This window comes from Nesoenas mayeri (genome assembly GCF_963082525.1).
Source record: "Nesoenas mayeri genome assembly, chromosome: 24".
NCBI lineage: Eukaryota > Metazoa > Chordata > Aves > Columbiformes > Columbidae > Nesoenas > Nesoenas mayeri.
This window is the reverse complement of record NC_137546.1, coordinates 132,407-149,355: the sequence shown is the minus strand read 5'-3', so window position 1 is coordinate 149,355 and position 16,949 is coordinate 132,407. Positions and strand designations below refer to the sequence as shown.

Genomic DNA, 16,949 nt, shown 5'->3' with positions numbered 1-16,949 from the left:
GACAAGCGACGTTGTCCAGCCTGAGGCAGGGGACCTGGAAGTCTGGCGCCCGGGCAGGGCAGCTGCTGTCTCTCTTGAGCAGCAGCAGCTGCAGGGCTGCGCACCCACTGTGGGCATCGCTGCTGCTGGAGCACAGGGTCTGCGGCATTCCACCAGCTTTGTGGGCAGGATGTGCCATCTCCTGGCCAGGCAGAGCGGCCTTGGCCACCAAGGGCAGCGGTGACTCCTGTGAGGCCTCAGGGAGTACCAGGGAGAGCCTGTGGGTCCTGGCCCCTGCCTATGGTAGGCCTGGCTCTGGAGGGTACGTTTCAAAACTTGGTAAAGGCTGACAGCGACTGGTCTTGCTCGTGTGGCATAAATACTCTGCCAAGAGGAACAGCTGGACTCCTGGGTGTGCAGAGCTCCCACCAGCAGAACGACTTGGAGGAAGCCGCTGTGGGGTGAAACCACAGCAGCTTGGCTTCCAAACCCTGCTTGGTAGGCTCTGGCTGTGATCCACAGGGATGGTTGCTGATATGCATTTCCTTCCATCTTAGACTTTTAACTAAGACTACAGGGGCTTGCAATGACTTAGCATAACTCAGCTTTGAGAAGGGTCTTTTGCTTCCCTTGGGTAGAAGCTTACTCTGAGTTGAGAATTTAAGAAAAATTGTTTGCGTGAAAGCCTGCAGCACATCATCCTTGTTTTTCTTACAGTTGTGCCTGTGACGTTAAAATCTGCATGGGGATCAGTGATTAAGCACTTGTCACCTAAAGCTGGATCTTCCATATCTCACTGAAACTAGTTAAAAGGGCTTTGGGTCTCGTTTACCATGAGAATTCTTAATTATCCTGGTTTTGGAATTTTGTAAATGTGGGAGATCTCTCACAAGTTCCGGATAAGCAAAGATGAAAACGGAAATAAAGCTATTACTGAGATTCCCGTCAGCCTACCTCTGTACTTGAATAGGGAGCCAAGGTTTTACCAAGGCTGATGGGCATTTTGTTTGTTTACATGTGCTGTGTGCGGCATCCCCATAGAGGTTATTTTTGCTTACCTCTTTAGGTCCAGAAGAAGGGTTTCCTCTGGAGGGTCACTCTTTTAAACGAGTTGTACTTGACTGTTCACCTAAGTTTATTCTGGTTCTTGACCTATGATGCCAAGATGAAGTAACGTGTGTAATCTTTAGCTGTTGTGGCTTACTGTACTCCAGTGCTGAAAGCATAATGCGCAACTTGTAAGAACCTCTTGTTTTTATTGTCTGACCCCGAGTATTACCGTTTCCAAGAAAGTTCAGGATGAAGCTAGAACAAAATAGCATGAGAAACTGTACATTTGGCACATCTGATTTCTGACAATTTAAAGACTCAACTTTGGAGAATTTTTCATTGCTTTTTGGTCCTTAATTTCTCTTCCTTATCAAACTTCTAAACTTTTTTCTTTTTTTCCAGTCCCACTAGCTAGTAGGGTATTACTTCTTACTACTTCTTAAAATGTTTTCTCTGCTTAAGTTTTGTAGCTAGCACTATGGCACTAAATGAGTCACGAGTACTTTCCTTTTCTAGGTAGCTGGAGCTGCAGATCGTTTTGTTGTAAGCAGGGATCTTCAAAAGATTCATAGAATGGATGAAATAAATGTATTTGATGGTAATGTTTGTCTCTGCTTCCACCTGTAAATAATATTACAAAATATGTTTCTATAATTATAAAACTATTGTTGTGCCCATATGCATTGCCTAATAGAATATGTATTACATTTTCAGTTTTATCAAATGTGGACTTTATTGTGTATATGTATTTGTGTAGTGTTTACATACATTGTACTTTTAAGTCAAAGCCAATATATGTTAATTTGAGGCTTAGAGCAATGCTGGGTGGTGTCTGGAAAAAACCCACTGCCTGGCACCATCATGCAGAGTTGCAAGTCACACAGCCCATAGAAATAACTTTGAAAATAGGCATTGCTTATTTTCTTCCTTTGCCATACGTTTGTGTTCTGCAGAAATCACTGTATGTGGTCACTGTTGCACTGTGAGCTGCGAAGTGATGTTTGTCTTTTGCAATACAAACCCTTCAAATACTCTCTCTAAATCTGCAAGCAGCTGTTTAGAAGTGAGATGCATGAATTTAGGCTGGGAAGTGATTTTACACCATGATGTAGTTTAATCTCTTCGGCAGTGCCAAAAGGTTAATTTTTATTAAATAAGTCTTTATCATTAAAAGTTGTTTGATGTCAACTATTTGTGGATATTCATAAATGTATATATAACACATGTACAGAAGAAAGGAAAATGGGGAGAGGGATGGAGAAAGCACCTAATGGTCTCCTAATTAAGCACCTAATTAACCTAGCTGTAACCATTTTAGAGTGTGTCTGCAGTTCACTCGACCTCTGCCTTTTCTCTCAAAAAAGACAACCTAATGATTTAGAAGTTCTGCTGTATCTTTGAATGAAGAAAATAAGTATTTTCAAGAATTAAATAAAATCAAATTGCATGACTGTATATATACATATATAAAAACTATATTGAGAACTATTTGAAAAGAGTTGTCTAGACAATGGATTTTCTACTAATGCGCAGTTAGTCATCTTTTACTCTATAGGAGATGCACTCTATTGAAAAGATAATTTGCCTTTGGGTAAAAGGTGGCTTTCTTAAGGTATGTTCTCCCTCAGATTGGAAGACAGCCTTAGTGAGGGACTTTTAGATGCCAGTTGCATTAAGTACAATAACTTGAGAATTCCATGACTACTGGAGCTGAAATGCCAAGGGAAATCTCCGGCATCTGCGTAATTTGCCTAAATTGACAATTTCCATACTTCTGGTTGTTAACGATTCATTTAGCCTATATTTTTGCTGGAAGGTTTTAGTTGATGTTCACTGAGGAGATGGCTGCAGCAACTCTCTGCTGCTGTTCCCCTGCCCCAGGCTGTTGCTTCTGTAGCAGCATCAGTGGAAAGGAAGGTGCCAGCGGAAGCGGGCCTGTGTTTAAGGTGGCAAATTTCCAGCTGTCCGGTGTATGGAAAACAGAAGTATTCTTGGACCACGAAGAAAGCAGGGAATGAGTAACGTTGATCAGGTGAATTAAAATGTGAATTAGGCACAGAGTCTGCAAACTGAGGAACAGCCTGCAGTGGGCATGATACAGTATTTGCCATATATACAAGCCATACGCAAGCATATTTGTTTTGGTTTTGGTTTTTCTAGGATCCAGCCATAGTTTCTCAATCGAAAGGTAACAAATTTTGTTGCAGTAGCCAATGGAACAGCTGACAGAAGAAATCACAGCGTCAGAGCAGAAATGAAGACTTTGGTTGCTGTGAGTAGACTGCTAACCAAGCTAACAAGAGCTACTTAAACGTGAAGAATTTAACAGTAGTGCTGTGAAATGCTATGAAGATTTACTATGCTAGAGACTAAAACTTCATCCGTCACTTTCTTTAAGCCTAGCTTTTGCTGTGCGTCAGCCTGATGCCACTCTGCTTTCCTTCTGCCTTATGCTACTTGTATGCCGCTATTTTTTTTAGCCTACACAACTGTTGGGGGGAGGAGGGGAAGGTGACAGTATAGCTGAATAAGTTTAATAGCTTCTTCCTACCAAGGAAAATTCCTGCTCCTTTTTCCCTAGCCCTTGCTCTAGAGTATTTGTTGGAGTGTCCACAGTAACATATACACCCTTGAACCTAAATTCTTATGTGTTACGTTACTATGCACAGCGCCCTTAAGCAACAGGCCATCATGGCTCCAAAGAAAAGCAGGTTCAGCCCAAAGTGTAAGTGGCCTTTGGTGCTTGTAGGCAACTGCTGCCGCTTTTCTCTAGCAAACTCCAGGAAGCCTCAGCCATGCCCTTTTTCCAGCACTGCACTTTGACCATTTGCAAGACACCAGAATTGCTCATTGTAGTTGGTTCACAGTCCTCACCTGCTGACAGCATCACAACAGCTGTCTGAGAGTTATGCTTTATAAGCTCAGTATACCAGGTTTTATTTACTTACTTATATAGAAGCTTGGGCTAAATTGTACTAGGAAAATGCCTTTCGTTGCTCTAAATTCGGCAGCCCTGGTAAATGGAGAGAGCAGCACACGCACAGTGCAGAGTGTGCAAATGACGCTTTAATGCGGTCAGACGCACTGCGGGGCGGTGCAGCCCTCGGCCGGGTGTCTCAGGGCGCGGCGCCGGGCCCCGGCGAGCCGTCCGCAGGCGCTGCGGGGGCCTCCTGCGCTCGCCGCCGCCGCCGCAGCCTCTCGGCGCCCGTCACCGTCATGGGGTGGAGCGGCAGGAACCCCGCCAGACCTGCAGGGAGAGGCGGTGAGCTGGGCCGAGCCGCTCCGGGCCCCCGCCCAGTCGGTCGCTGCGGGCTTACCCAGGAGCTTCTCGGCGGGCCGGGAGAGCTGCGCGCCGCAGCCCAGCCAGTGGCGCAGCCGCTCCAGGTTGAGCCCCGCCACCCGCTCGCCGTGGGCGTTGGGCAGCGGGTCGAGGCAGCCGAGCTGCTCCAGGTACTTCCCGTCCCGGGCGCGCCGGCTGTGCGCCGCCACGATGCGGAAGAAGGGCCGGTTGGTGCAGCCCCCGAGGGCGAGGCGGATGACGACGTGCCCGCCGCGGTAGGCCCTCAGGAGGGGGCTGCCTGCAAGAGGGGGTGCGGGGAGCGGTGAGCGGCGGGGCCGGGCCGGGCCGGGCCGGGCGGCTGAGCCCCGTCCGCGGGCACTTACCGAGCTGCACCATGGCGGAGACCGCGCGCTCCCTGCGGCGCGGCGTGATGACGTACGAGGAGCCGGGAGCGCGGGGGGGAGAGGCCCAGGCTGGGGCGCGGTGGCCCCGCCGCAGGTGGCCGGTCCGCTCCTCAGCCTCTTCGGGAAGGACGACGGTGACTTCGAGAACAACGCGCCGATAGACTGCGCCTTCCGGGTACCCCCGAGGGGGACCCAGGCGTCCGGGAGAGGGAGGGGTTCCTCCTTCGGGTCCTTCCGGGTCCTGTCGGGCTCTGTCGGGTCCTGTCGGGCTCTGTCGGGTCCTGTCGGGTCCTTCCGGGTCCTGTCGGGCTCTGTCGGGTCCTGTCGGGTCCTGTCGGGTCCTTCCGGGTCCTGTCGGCTCCTCTCGGGCTCTGTCGGGTCCTGTCGGGTCCTGTCGGGTCCTGTCGGGCTCTTCCGGGTCCTGTCGGGTCCTCTCGGGCTCTGTCGGGTCCTGTCGGCTCCTCTCGGGTCCTGTCGGGTCCTGTCGGGCTCTGTCGGGTCCTTCCGGGTCCTGTCGGGTCCTGTCGGGTCCTTCCGGGTCCTGTCGGCTCCTGTCGGGTCTTGTCGGGCTCTGTCGGCTCCTCTCGGGTCCTATCGGCTCCTGTCGGGTCCTGTCGGGTCCTGTCGGGCTCTGTCGGGTCCTGTCGGGCTCTTCCGGGTCCTGTCGGGTCCTTCCGGGTCCTGTCGGCTCCTGTCGGGTCCTGTCGGGTCCTTCCGGGTCCTGTCGGGCTCCGTCGGGTCCTGTCGGCTCCTCTCGGCTCCTGTCGGGTCCTGTCGGGTCCTGTCGGGTTCTGTCGGGCTCTGTCGGGTCCTGTCGGCTCCTGTCGGGCTCTGTCGGGCTCTGTCGGGTCCTGTCGGGCTCTTCCGGGTCCTGTCGGGTCCTGTCGGGTCCTGTCAGGTCCTTCCGGGTCCTGTCGGGTCCTGTCGGGCTCTGTCGGGCTCTGTCGGATCCTGTCGGGTCCTGTCGGGGGTCCCAGCGGGGATTTAGGGGGTCCCGGTGCATGTGTTGGGCACACACGTGCTCGTCGTTACTACACCAAGCAGGGGGGTACATCTGGGGGCCCTATGGGAGGTAGACCTGGGGGTCTTGGTTTGGGGTTTGGGTTAGGATTAGAGTTGGTTTAGCGTTAGACTTAGTGTTAGGTTTAGGCTTAGGTTACGGCTATGGTGAGGTTTAGGCTTATGGTTGAACATATGTTAGGGTTATGGTCAGCGTTAGGGTCAGGGTCAGGGTTAGGGTTACTTTTAGAGTTAGGGTTAGGGTTAGGGGTAGGATTCGGGTTGTTTTAGGGTTAGACTTAGCATTAGGATTAGGCCTAGGTTACAGTTAGGTTGAGGTTTAGGGTTATGGTTAAACTTAAGTTTGGGTTAGGGTCAGGGTTATGGTCAGGGTCAGTGTTTGGTTAGGGTTAGGGTTAGGGCTAGGGTTAGGATTACAGTTAGGCTTAGGATTAGAGTTGGTTTAGCATTAGACTTAGTGTGAGGGTTAGGCTTAGGTTACGGCTATGGTGAGGTTTAGGCTTATGGTTAAACATATGTTAGGGTTCTGGTCAGTGTTATGGTCAGGGTCAGGGTCAGGTTAGGGTTAGGGTTCGGGTTAGGTTTAGGGTTAGGTTTAGGGGTAGGATTCGAGTTGTTTTAGGGTTAGACTTAGCATTACAATTAGGCCTAGGTTAGTTTGAGGGTTAGGGTTATGGTTAAACTTAAGTTTGGGTTAGGGTCATGGTTATGGTCAGGGTCTGGGTTTGGTTAGGGTTAGGGTTAGGATTACAATTAGGGATAGGATTAGAGTTGGTTTAGCATTAGACTTAGTGTGAGGGTTAGGCTTAGGTTACAGCTATGGTGAGGTTTAGGCTTATGGTTAAACATATGTTAGTGTTCTGGTCAGCGAAGCCTGATAGAGCCTGACAGGCCCCAAGAGGTCTCGACAGAGCCCTACAGAGCCCATCGAAGCCTGATAGAGCCTGACAGGTTCCAAGAGGTCTCGACAGAGCCCTACAGAGCCCATCAAAGCCTGATAGAGCCTGACAGACCCCAAGAGGTCTTGACAGGGCTTCACAAAAACCAACAGTGTCTGACAGAGCCCGACAGGAGTGCAGGTGCTGTCATTTCCAGTGAGGGTCCAGGTGATTTGATAAGGGTGGTGGGCGTGGCCTGGGGTGATTGATCCCTCCCCTTTCCAGCGGTTGTGGGAAGGGGTGGGTGGGGCTCAGGGTATTTGAGCCCCAGTCCCCGGGTAGGGAGCTCATTCAGCTCCAGGACTGCTTCAGTGCTGGTTCTCTGTTGCTCCTTCAGCAGTCGGCAGCTTTTGAGCTGTTTAAGCTACGTGGGCAGTTGTGTTTGAAGAAGTGGAGATGCAGGACTATAAGGCAGAGTGTCTTTCAGGCTGCTCTGCCCAGAGGTGTGCAGTCAGGGGTGGGTGGAATGCTCAAGCTGTTGATGAGCTCCTGGGTGACTTGCTGAATAACTTGATTTCAGATGCAGAGGGACAACTGGGCACGGAAGAGCGAGGGTGGAGGTGAGCCGCGCGCCGTAAGCAGGTGGGTGGGTGCGGGCGGCCCCGTCTACCTCGCGCCGGGGGCGGCCCCGTCTACCTCGCGCCGGGGGCGGCCCCGTCTACCTCGCGCCGGGGGCGGCCCCGTCTACCTCGCGCCGGGGGCGGCCCCGTCTACCTCGCGCCGGGGGCGGCCCCGTCTACCTCGCGCCGGGGGCGGCCCCGTCTACCTCGCGCCGGGGGCGGCCCCGTCTACCTCGCGCCGGGGGCGGCCCCGTCTACCTCGCGCCGGGGGCGGCCCCGTCTACCTCGCGCCGGGGGCGGCCCCGTCTACCTCGCGCCGGGGGCGGCCCCGTCTACCTCGCGCCGGGGGCGGCCCCGTCTACCTCGCGCCGGGGGCGGCCCCGTCTACCTCGCGCCGGGGGCGGCCCCGTCTACCTCGCGCCGGGGGCGGCCCCGTCTACCTCGCGCCGGGGGCGGCCCCGTCTACCTCGCGCCGGGGGCGGCCCCGTCTACCTCGCGCCGGGGGCGGCCCCGTCTACCTCGCGCCGGGGGCGGCCCCGTCTACCTCGCGCCGGGGGCGGCCCCGTCTACCTCGCGCCGGGGGCGGCCCCGTCTACCTCGCGCCGGGGGCGGCCCCGTCTACCTCGCGCCGGGGGCGGCCCCGTCTACCTCGCGCCGGGGGCGGCCCCGTCTACCTCGCGCCGGGGGCGGCCCCGTCTACCTCGCGCCGGGGGCGGCCCCGTCTACCTCGCGCCGGGGGCGGCCCCGTCTACCTCGCGCCGGGGGCGGCCCCGTCTACCTCGCGCCGGGGGCGGCCCCGTCTACCTCGCGCCGGGGGCGGCCCCGTCTACCTCGCGCCGGGGGCGGCCCCGTCTACCTCGCGCCGGGGGCGGCCCCGTCTACCTCGCGCCGGGGGCGGCCCCGTCTACCTCCCAGGGTTAGAATTAGGGTTGGTGTACCGTTAGCGTTAGGCTTAGGCTTAGGCTTAGGTTACGGCTATGGTGAGGATTAGGCTCATGGTTAAACATATGTTTGGGTTAGGGTCAGGGTTAGGATTAGACTTCGTTTAGCGTTAGACTTAGGGTTAGGGTTAGGTTACGACAACGGTGAGGTTTAGGCTTATGGCCACTGCCCACCCCACCCCCCTCCCAAGATCTCCCCAAGGTGCCTACCCAGAGGGGTGTGCCCCTACCAGGTCTCACCCCCTTTCCAAGCACCCTCCCAGCTGGGCTCCTCCCCCTTGACCCACACTTGCACCCCCATTGGTGGGCTCTCTGCAGGGGGTGTGGCCTACAGACCTACAACTCCTTCCCCTCCCCTGCTGAGCCATGTACCCGACAGTATGACAGGGGCAGACAAAGCTCACAAAAGACCAACAGAGCCAGGCAGGGCTTGAGAGAGCTTGAGAAAGTCCAACAACTCTGCACACTGCCTGACAAAGCCCGACAGGGCCCGAGAGAGTTTGACGGATCCTCACAGAGCCCGACAAAGCTTGACAGAACCCAACAGGACCCGTCAGGGCCTGACAAATCTTGTCAGGTCCTAATAGAGCCTCAATGTGTATGACAGAGCCCTGGAGACCTCAACAGAGCCTGAGAAATCTTGACAGGCTCAGCAGACCTCAAGAGGTCTCGACAGAGCCCTACAGAGCCCATCAAAGCCTGATAGAGCCTGACAGACCCCAAGAGGTCTTGACAGGGCTTCACAAAAACCAACAGTGTCTGACAGAGCCCGACAGGAGTGCAGGTGCTGTCATTTCCAGTGAGGGTCCAGGTGATTTGATAAGGGTTGTGGGTGGGGCCTGGGGTGATTGATCCCTCCCCTTTCCCAGGGGATTGTGGGAAGGGGTGGGCGGGTCTCAGGGTATTTGAGCCCCAGCCCCTGGACAGGAGTTGATGCTGCTCCTGGGCTGCTTGGGTGCTGGTTCTCTGCTGCTCCTTCAGCAGTCGGCAGCTTTTGGGCTGTTTAAGCTATGTGGGCAGTTGTGTTTGGAGAAGTGGAGATGCCTGTTTGACGCAGGACCTTCAGGAGCAGCAGAGTTTTAATAGCAGCTGTAGTTGAAAGTATGTTTGTAACTAGGTTTCATTTATTGAATAAATTCCCGGTGCTTTGTGTTTTCCTGAAATTCCTGACTGCAATGAAGATGAGGTGTTAATTTATGGTTTGTATAGGGGTGTAACAAGTTGCTGATATAATCTGTCCTCCTAGGACTGATGCTTTGGTTATCTAGCAGGGATTAAAATGAGCATCTCATATCTATAAGTGGAGTTCTAGCATTTCCGAAGGAAGCAGCAGGACCATAAGGCAGAGTGTCTTTCAGGCTGCTCTGCCCGGAGGTGTGCAGTTAGAGGTGGGTGGAATGCCCAAGCTGTTGATGAGCTGCTGGGTGACTGGCTGAATAACTCGATTTCAGGTGCAGAGGAACGACTTGGCACGGAAGAGCGACGGAGGAGGCGAGCTGTGCGCCGTAAGCAGGTGGGTCGGTGCGTGGCACCAGAAGGAAGCTGTGCCGTGTGGCTCTCGCTGAGCTTGGTCGTTTCTCTCTTTCCTAGGTGTGAAGTGAAGAGGAAAGCTGGGTATTGGCACGGCAGCTCCTCGGGCAAGGTGAGCACGGAGCGCTGGGCTGAAGCGGCAGCTGGTTTCAGGTCCCATGTTGCTGGTGCAGGTCTGAGCGTCCTTTGGTTGCGTTTTACAGGCGGTAGCCGAAAGTCTTCGTGGTCAACAGCGTGGCAGGCAAAAGCAAGGGCACCCAGGTGGGTGAGCGGCCCAAGTAAGGGAGGGCGAGATGGGACCGTCTGCGGGTAGGCTGTGTTTTCGGGCGGCGTCCGAGCACGTGCCTCTGGTTTTGCAGGTGCCGCAGACGAGCTCGGAGGGGCGAAGGCGCACGCCGGCCGGCAGCCGAGAAGGTGAGGCGGCGGAGGGCGTGGAGGAGCCCGCTATTGCCCGGTGACTGGGTTCAGCGTTTCCTTCTCTCTTTGCAGGCTTTTTGTGGGCCCTTTGGACTCGGAGGAGCATTTGCGGTGAGCCGGGCTAGGGGCGAGGAGGAGCGTGGGGCCGGGGACTCGTTCCAGGCGCTACAGGTCTTTTCCTTCTCGCCGTCTTAGGCGTCACCAGCGATGGGGGTTTGTGACCGCGCCCGCGGCACGACGCGCCGAACAGAACGCCGTGGAACTTAGCAGGAGGTGGGTGTTGCGGAAGGGGTCGGCGTTTACCCCACGGCACCGTGTGCCGGCACGGCTTAGCGAGCGTGTGTTTTGGGTGTTTCTGGTCTGTTGTGTTTGTGGCGTTGTCCTGGGCTGTGCCGGCAGCTGTGCTCTCTACCCATCCAGTCTGAGGGACTGGCACTTCAAGATGCTGGGAAGAAGTTCTTAGTCTTGCAGCAGCCTCGTGTGTGTGCGCCAGCGCCGCCGTCTCTGTGTGTGTGTGCGGCAGCGCCGCCGTCTCATAAGGGGCCGTGATGTTCGGCTCTTATTTTTTTTCCTGGGGTTGCAGTAGAGGCTCCTTGCCTCACCGCTGCCTCCCTGCAGGTCCTTTTGATCCATATTGTCTCTGGTTTGGAGTCGTTCTTGTTATAGAGCGGTTTTGGTGCTGTTGATGTTGTGTCTATAATGTTCTGAGGTGCGTCTGTCTGTGCACGTGCACATTTGGCTGGAGCTGCTCTGCCTGGAGGTGTAGAGTCAGGAGCAGGAGTTCTAGGAGTCCATGGTTAATCTGTGGACATGTTAACCTGCATAGGCACGGGTTGTGCAGTCATCTGGGATGGAGTAGCTGTGGGCAGGGGAGCGGACAGTCCGTTCCCCAGTATTTTAGAGACTCAATTAGAGCTTCTTGTGGGATTCCTGAATAGAAAGCAGACCTGTGGGATGGGCAAGCTGTTGATGAGCATCTGGGTGACTCGTTGAATACCTTGATTTCAGATGCAGAGGGACAACTTGGCCCGGAAGAGCGATGGAGCAGGCGAGGCGTGCGCCGTAAGCAGGTGGGTCGGTGCGTGGCGCCAGAGGGAAGCTGTGCCGTGTGGCTCTCACTGAGCTTGGTCGTTTCTCTGTGTCCTAGGTGTGAAGAGAAGAGGAAAGCTGGGTATCGGCATTGCAGCTCCTCGGGCAAGGTGAGCATGGAGTGCTGGGCACACAGGGGGAACGGCCATAGAGACCGATAGAGACTTTCTCTCCAGCATGCTACCTTTATTTTAGCATTCAGACTTGCGCAACTCTGTGACAGGCTGTGTCTCATCTCGGTGTGCTGGATTTGGCTTTTCCGTATGCACACCATGTAAAGAATCCTGTTTTTGGAATAACAGCTGTAGCGCATCAGATGAGACACTAAAAAAACCAAAGCAAACAAATAAACAAAACAAAATATAAACAAAGAAGGCCTTGCCCAGTCCAGCTTGCTGCAGCGGCCGGGGGGGGGCTGATGGGGCTCGAGCCGCACTGACCTGTTTTGTCAGGGAGACCCAGAGGCGCCTCCACCTGGATGAGCAGTGAGTGGCCCAAAGGTGCAATGCAAAAATTGAGATATTGTCTTAAATTACTGTGAGTGTGTTCCGTCTGCATGTTTGAACTGGGTATTTGGTTTTTGCATCTGAGCTCAGTATTTTAGTTTGCATATTCATATTTGGTACCAAAAGAATCTTGTTTGGGGAGATAATTACAAAATGGGAACCGGTTCCACTGCTAAAATTCCACCTTGCTCCCCCTTAGGATGCATCCTTACACATTAGAGTAATTGCTTATATTGTTAGAAAAGCATTTAAATTGTTAAAATGCTATGATAGATGTGAATTTGGAAGAGGTTGTATTTAAAAGTTGCTAGAATATTAACTCATTTGGATCTAGGAAAATAGAATAATGGATTGATGTTTATTATACTGGTTTATACTGTTTTTTGACATCTCTAGATTGTAAAAGGTAAATGGAGCTAAGGAATGTAGCTATTGCTGAGCAAATTGCATATAAAATGTATTATGGTTGGAATGAAATGGGTAAACAAAAGACCAAAACATCCCAGGCCTGTGTGCAGCTCATTGTGACTGAGGAGTTTCCCAGAGCCTCCCACCTCATACCAGCCATTATGCCAGCTGCATGACCTTGGTTATATCTGAACTGCAGCGAGAAGAGAAAGAAAGACAATCTGAAAAAAAACCAAAAAAACAAACAAACAAACAAAAAAAACCTGGCTGCCCGCTTTTAAAGCGGCGAAAGGGGGGTTCTCTCTCCCCCCCACTGTAGCAATGTAATACTGAATGGAGCTGTCTGAGGGTGAAGTTTAAAGGTATCCTTAGCAGACCCGTAGTTCTAATGAAACTGAGAAATCAAACAAAAAAATTGTTGATAGACTTATTCTGTGGTAGTTAGTTGTAAGAGACTTCTTAGTAAATTCACCATGCTAGTGTTTGAGGTCATGGGAGGGAACAAAAGAAAGGCCATTTTTTGAGACCAATAGCATGCCAAATTTGGAACAAGGTTTTAATACATGAATTCTTGTAGTTGCCAGAAAGTCCTATACCTCTCTTGGGTTGAGATTTGTTAAGTAAATTGTAAGCTCTAATAATGTTTTCTGAGAATTCTGTTTAGTTGCATGGCCTACAAGAAGCTGCTAGGATGGCGCAGATCTGCTTGCTGCAAGTGAGAAATCTCCAAGGAAATTTCAAATGCTGTATTTCCACTAGTATTAACAGCCAATGTCTCGATAAAGCAAACACTACACTGATAGAACTGAAACAGGACTTCGATCCGGTAAGGGAAAACAATATCCAATAAATATGACAGCCAAAATGGAGTAGGAAACTTTGAGGAGTGAATTTATGACAACCTTACAGGCTGACTGCATTCGATTGGATTTGCAGATTTGTCTATTTGTAGCTACAACATAGAAACAACCTGTGGCTATTGTGGGACAGTATGATGAGATTGCTAGCAAACTGATACACCGACTGTTATATACCAATTGTCACTCTGATCAAGAAAATGCAGGGAATGAATTTAAGTCTTAATAGGCCATGATCCTTTTGTCATATATGTACCATTTGTGAAATTCTGATTTTTTTTTTTTTTTTATTTGTAATCTATGTCTTTATAAATTGCACTAGCTGGTTTTCTTAACAGCACAGCTTTTGGCATGCCTAAATGTAAATTGCTGCAGAACCTGCAAGTCTTTAACATCAGGTCATAGGCCATACTTGTATTTGGTCTGATCCTACATACTTGCAAAGTTTTTGTCGATGGTTCTGGGAAGTCTCATAAAGCTGTAGTGGTTTGGTGTGAAGATAACAATTGGCGTCATTCTGTAAAAATTATTGAAGGTTCAACCCAATTAGCAGAACTTGGCACAGCTTTAAATTATTTAGAGCTTTTTAAGGAGGAACCTCTAAATTCGATTTGTGATTTTGAGTACATAGTCAAGGTCCAACGCACATATCTGGTTCTGAACTTTGTTTTTTTAAAAAGGGGGGGAAGTAGGGGAAGTACCACAAAACCAATTGTCAAAAGCATTTTATGCGATGAAATACTTTGCAAGTATGACCCAAAACCATGCTAAATCAGAAAGAACCTACATTAGTTATGGTCAAATCACTAGTCAATAAAAAAGGCCACATCAATTGATAACCTGGGGAAAAGTTTATGTTTGTGTCATTACAGGCTGAGGATTGAAGTGGATTCAACAAAGATTCAACGGATGCAGATGGACAGGAGGGAGATAAGTTGTGAGGACTGTTTCAGATGTAAACCATGGATCCCAGTTCAGTGTTACAGATGCTCACAGACCTGGTGGTCTAGAAGCCTATTAGCAAGCAGGTGGCGTACCTTCTGTGGAGAATGGCAATTTGAACAATCAGCAGGAGATCCAAAAGGGTGATATTATGATTAGATAGTCAATGCATAGATAAGGGAAAATTATGAGATATCCCTACCATAGTAATCTAAGGGTAGCAACTGATAAAGTTTTAGAAGGGATATTAAAGTTAAGCTATTGATCTTTTAAATAGGTTGAGATAACTTTTAAGATATTAATTCAATTATTAGTATATACTGATGGTATTAAGTATGTGTCACGGAATATTACCCCGAGGTTAATTTAAGGGACAACAGGGTCCAAAACAACTTTTATTAAACCTGTGAGAAACAGGGTTTTAGCATTCCAAAAGTGACTTAAATAAAGGTTTGGATATCAGTTGAGGAAACTTATTTAGGGGCAGCAACCACTACAACAGGCGGTCCACAGAGGGCATGCACGTGGCTTCACTCAAAACAATGCCGGAGTCGCCCCTGAGTCCCAGAGAAGAACCCACTTGCCCAAGCCAATAGCAGGATTATTTTTAAAGAGATACGCGTACTCGTAGTGAGTACAGAAAGTGTACAGTCGCGATTCCGTGAGGGTAAATTTATAATACACTCGCAATCCTGCGAGAGTTAATTTACTTACACGTACAAATGTGCACGGAATATTACACGTGCTTACGTGGAAGCACGAGAGGAAAATACACTCGCGATTGTGCGAGGAAGTAATTTAAAGTACGCGTGCAACTGTGCACGGGAAGTTACACGTGCATATGTGCACGGTAAGTATAAATATACTCGCAATCCTGCGAGAATTAATTTTACACACGCTCATATGGAGCACGGAAAGTTATACGTGCATATGTGCACGAAAAGTATAAATATACTCGCAGCCGTGGCGGCGAGGCAAGCAGAGTCTCCATCCCGGGGAGCTGTGGGGGCCGTGGCTCCTGGCGGCAGTGGCTAAGCTCGTGCTCTGAGAAACTCGCGACAATGGGCGGAGTTTCGACGAGAATCCCGTTTTTGTAATTTGATCAGACCTGACTGTAGGCATTGTTAAAGCTCCTCCGCACCCCCCACACTGGCTGTGGGTGCCCCCGAAGCCTCCCAAAAACATCCCCCACCCTGGGCGTGGGCGCCCAGCGGCTCTGCTAATGGCCCCTGACCAGGGTACTCCGGGGCCAAACAAAAGAAGCCATTAGCCTCGAGTAGCAGAGAAAGAGAGGAGATGTGCCCACCCCTCCATGCTGAAGGAGGGAGGGGGAGAGAGGGGGAGCGAGGGGGGGTTGCATTCTGCTACAGTATGTTACCCTATAAACTGCGCAGTTATAAATCTTTTAGGAATTTAAGAGAATATATTGTATTAACTTCTCTGGTTATTTTGAATCTATTAAAATAGTGTGTTAATAAGGTGGTCATAGTAGAATTAAGGTTCTAAGAACAGGCACGTAGTAGTTTGATCTTACTAAGTAAGGTTTAACTGCATTATATGTAATTGTAATTATGTTGTTAATCACGTGGTTCTATGTTGCAGTATATTTCAAAAATGATGCACCGTGCGGTTTAGGGGGCCTGACTAACTCAGGAAAAGAAAGGGGGAAGTGTGGAGGGGTTTTGATAGATAAAGATCTGTTGCTGAATTAGGCAGGCTCAAAGGAACCTCAAGACCGTTTCGGGGAGCTGAGAATAGAATCTGCTGTGAGAAAGAGGGGCGTTCCTCAATCACCGAGGTCTTGGCATGCTGTGAATCACCGGACGTATCATCAGCGAGACTCCAGCGCACGGACAGCCCACGATACTCATTTAGCGAATCCATGCTTGGAGCGTGGACACATGATTGGAATACAGTTACATATATAAGGAGACTTGTTTCTGTAATAAATGGCTTTAGCGTGATATACATTGAATCTACTTGTTTTGCTGAGTCCATATCTTGTTCCAGCAGGTAGCTACATTTGAACAACCTATACACCCACAGTACTGCCCCACAACGCCCCATAGCTCCTACACTCTGCCTCATAGACCCACAACACTGCCCCACAGCACCCCAGACATCCTCCACTGCCCCATAGATCCACAGTACTGCCCCACAACACCCCATTCCTCCTGCACTCTGTCCCATAAATGCCCAGTACTGCACTACAGCACCATATAGCTCCTGTACTTTGCCCCATACATCCACAGTAGTGCCCCACAGCCCCATATAGCTCCTGTACTCTGCCCCATACATCCACAGCAGTACCCCACAGCACCCCATAGTGACTCTATTCTTCCCCATAGACCCACAGTGCTGTCCCACAGCACCCCATATCTTGTTCACTCTGCCCTATAGACCCACAGTGTAACCCCACAGCACCCCACAGTTCCTCTGCCCTATGGATCAACAGCAATGTCCCAGAAAACACCATAGCATCTTCCCACTAGCCCATAGGCCAGCAATGCTGCCCTACAGCACACTGTAGCTCCTGCACCCTGCCCCATAGACCCACAGCAGTGCCCCACAGCGCCCCACACATCCGGGCTGCCCTATACATCCACAGCACTGCTCTGCAGCACCATATAGTTCCAGCACTCTGCCCCATTGATATGTAGCACCCCACAGCTCCTGCATTCTGCCCATAGATCCACAGTCCTGGGTCCCCTCGGCCCGTCAGATGTCCTGGATTGCGATGCTGCACGGGGCCCCGTGCACAACAGAAAATGAGGACAGCATGGCTGCTGGGCTCCACCCTGCTTGGAATCTAAGATGGCTGGGGGGGGCTGCCTAGGGCGGCCATTTTGGCATGGGGCCCAAGGTGGGTGGTGGGACCTGTGACTCTGTTCACCCCTGATGGCCATCTTGGAAAAGGGCAGCGCTGTGTCGCTGCCATCCTGACATTGCTCCCGCAGGGCCATGCTGGGGGATTTTTAACCTGGTTTTGGGGCCAATTCTCACCCAATAAAATTAAATAATGTAAAAA

General features: G+C 51.3%; 2 protein-coding genes across 2 annotated transcripts; one reads left to right on the top strand and one right to left on the bottom strand.

Annotated features, from left to right (window-relative positions):
* Positions 1–51: 51 nt before the first annotated feature.
* Positions 52–8,473, bottom strand: LOC308049208 (uncharacterized protein; the record flags this gene model as incomplete). Its single annotated transcript, XM_080358746.1, has 5 exons — positions 52–1,650; positions 3,978–4,276; positions 4,347–4,607; positions 4,693–5,544; positions 8,413–8,473. 4 exons carry the CDS (start codon positions 8,471–8,473, stop codon positions 4,146–4,148), a joined length of 1,305 nt encoding a protein of 434 aa, XP_080214872.1. The 3' UTR covers positions 52–1,650; positions 3,978–4,145.
* Positions 8,474–8,538: 65 nt separating this feature from the next.
* LOC308049207 (uncharacterized protein) lies at positions 8,539–15,890 on the top strand (the record flags this gene model as incomplete). Its single annotated transcript, XM_080358745.1, has 11 exons — positions 8,539–8,550; positions 9,624–9,685; positions 9,763–9,814; positions 9,906–9,963; positions 10,062–10,116; positions 10,192–10,230; positions 10,315–10,392; positions 11,128–11,189; positions 11,267–11,318; positions 13,852–14,007; positions 15,634–15,890. The coding sequence occupies 8 exons, from the start codon at positions 8,539–8,541 to the stop codon at positions 11,183–11,185; spliced, it is 414 nt and encodes a 137-aa protein (XP_080214871.1). The 3' UTR covers positions 11,186–11,189; positions 11,267–11,318; positions 13,852–14,007; positions 15,634–15,890.
* Between the last annotated feature and the right edge of the window lie 1,059 nt (positions 15,891–16,949).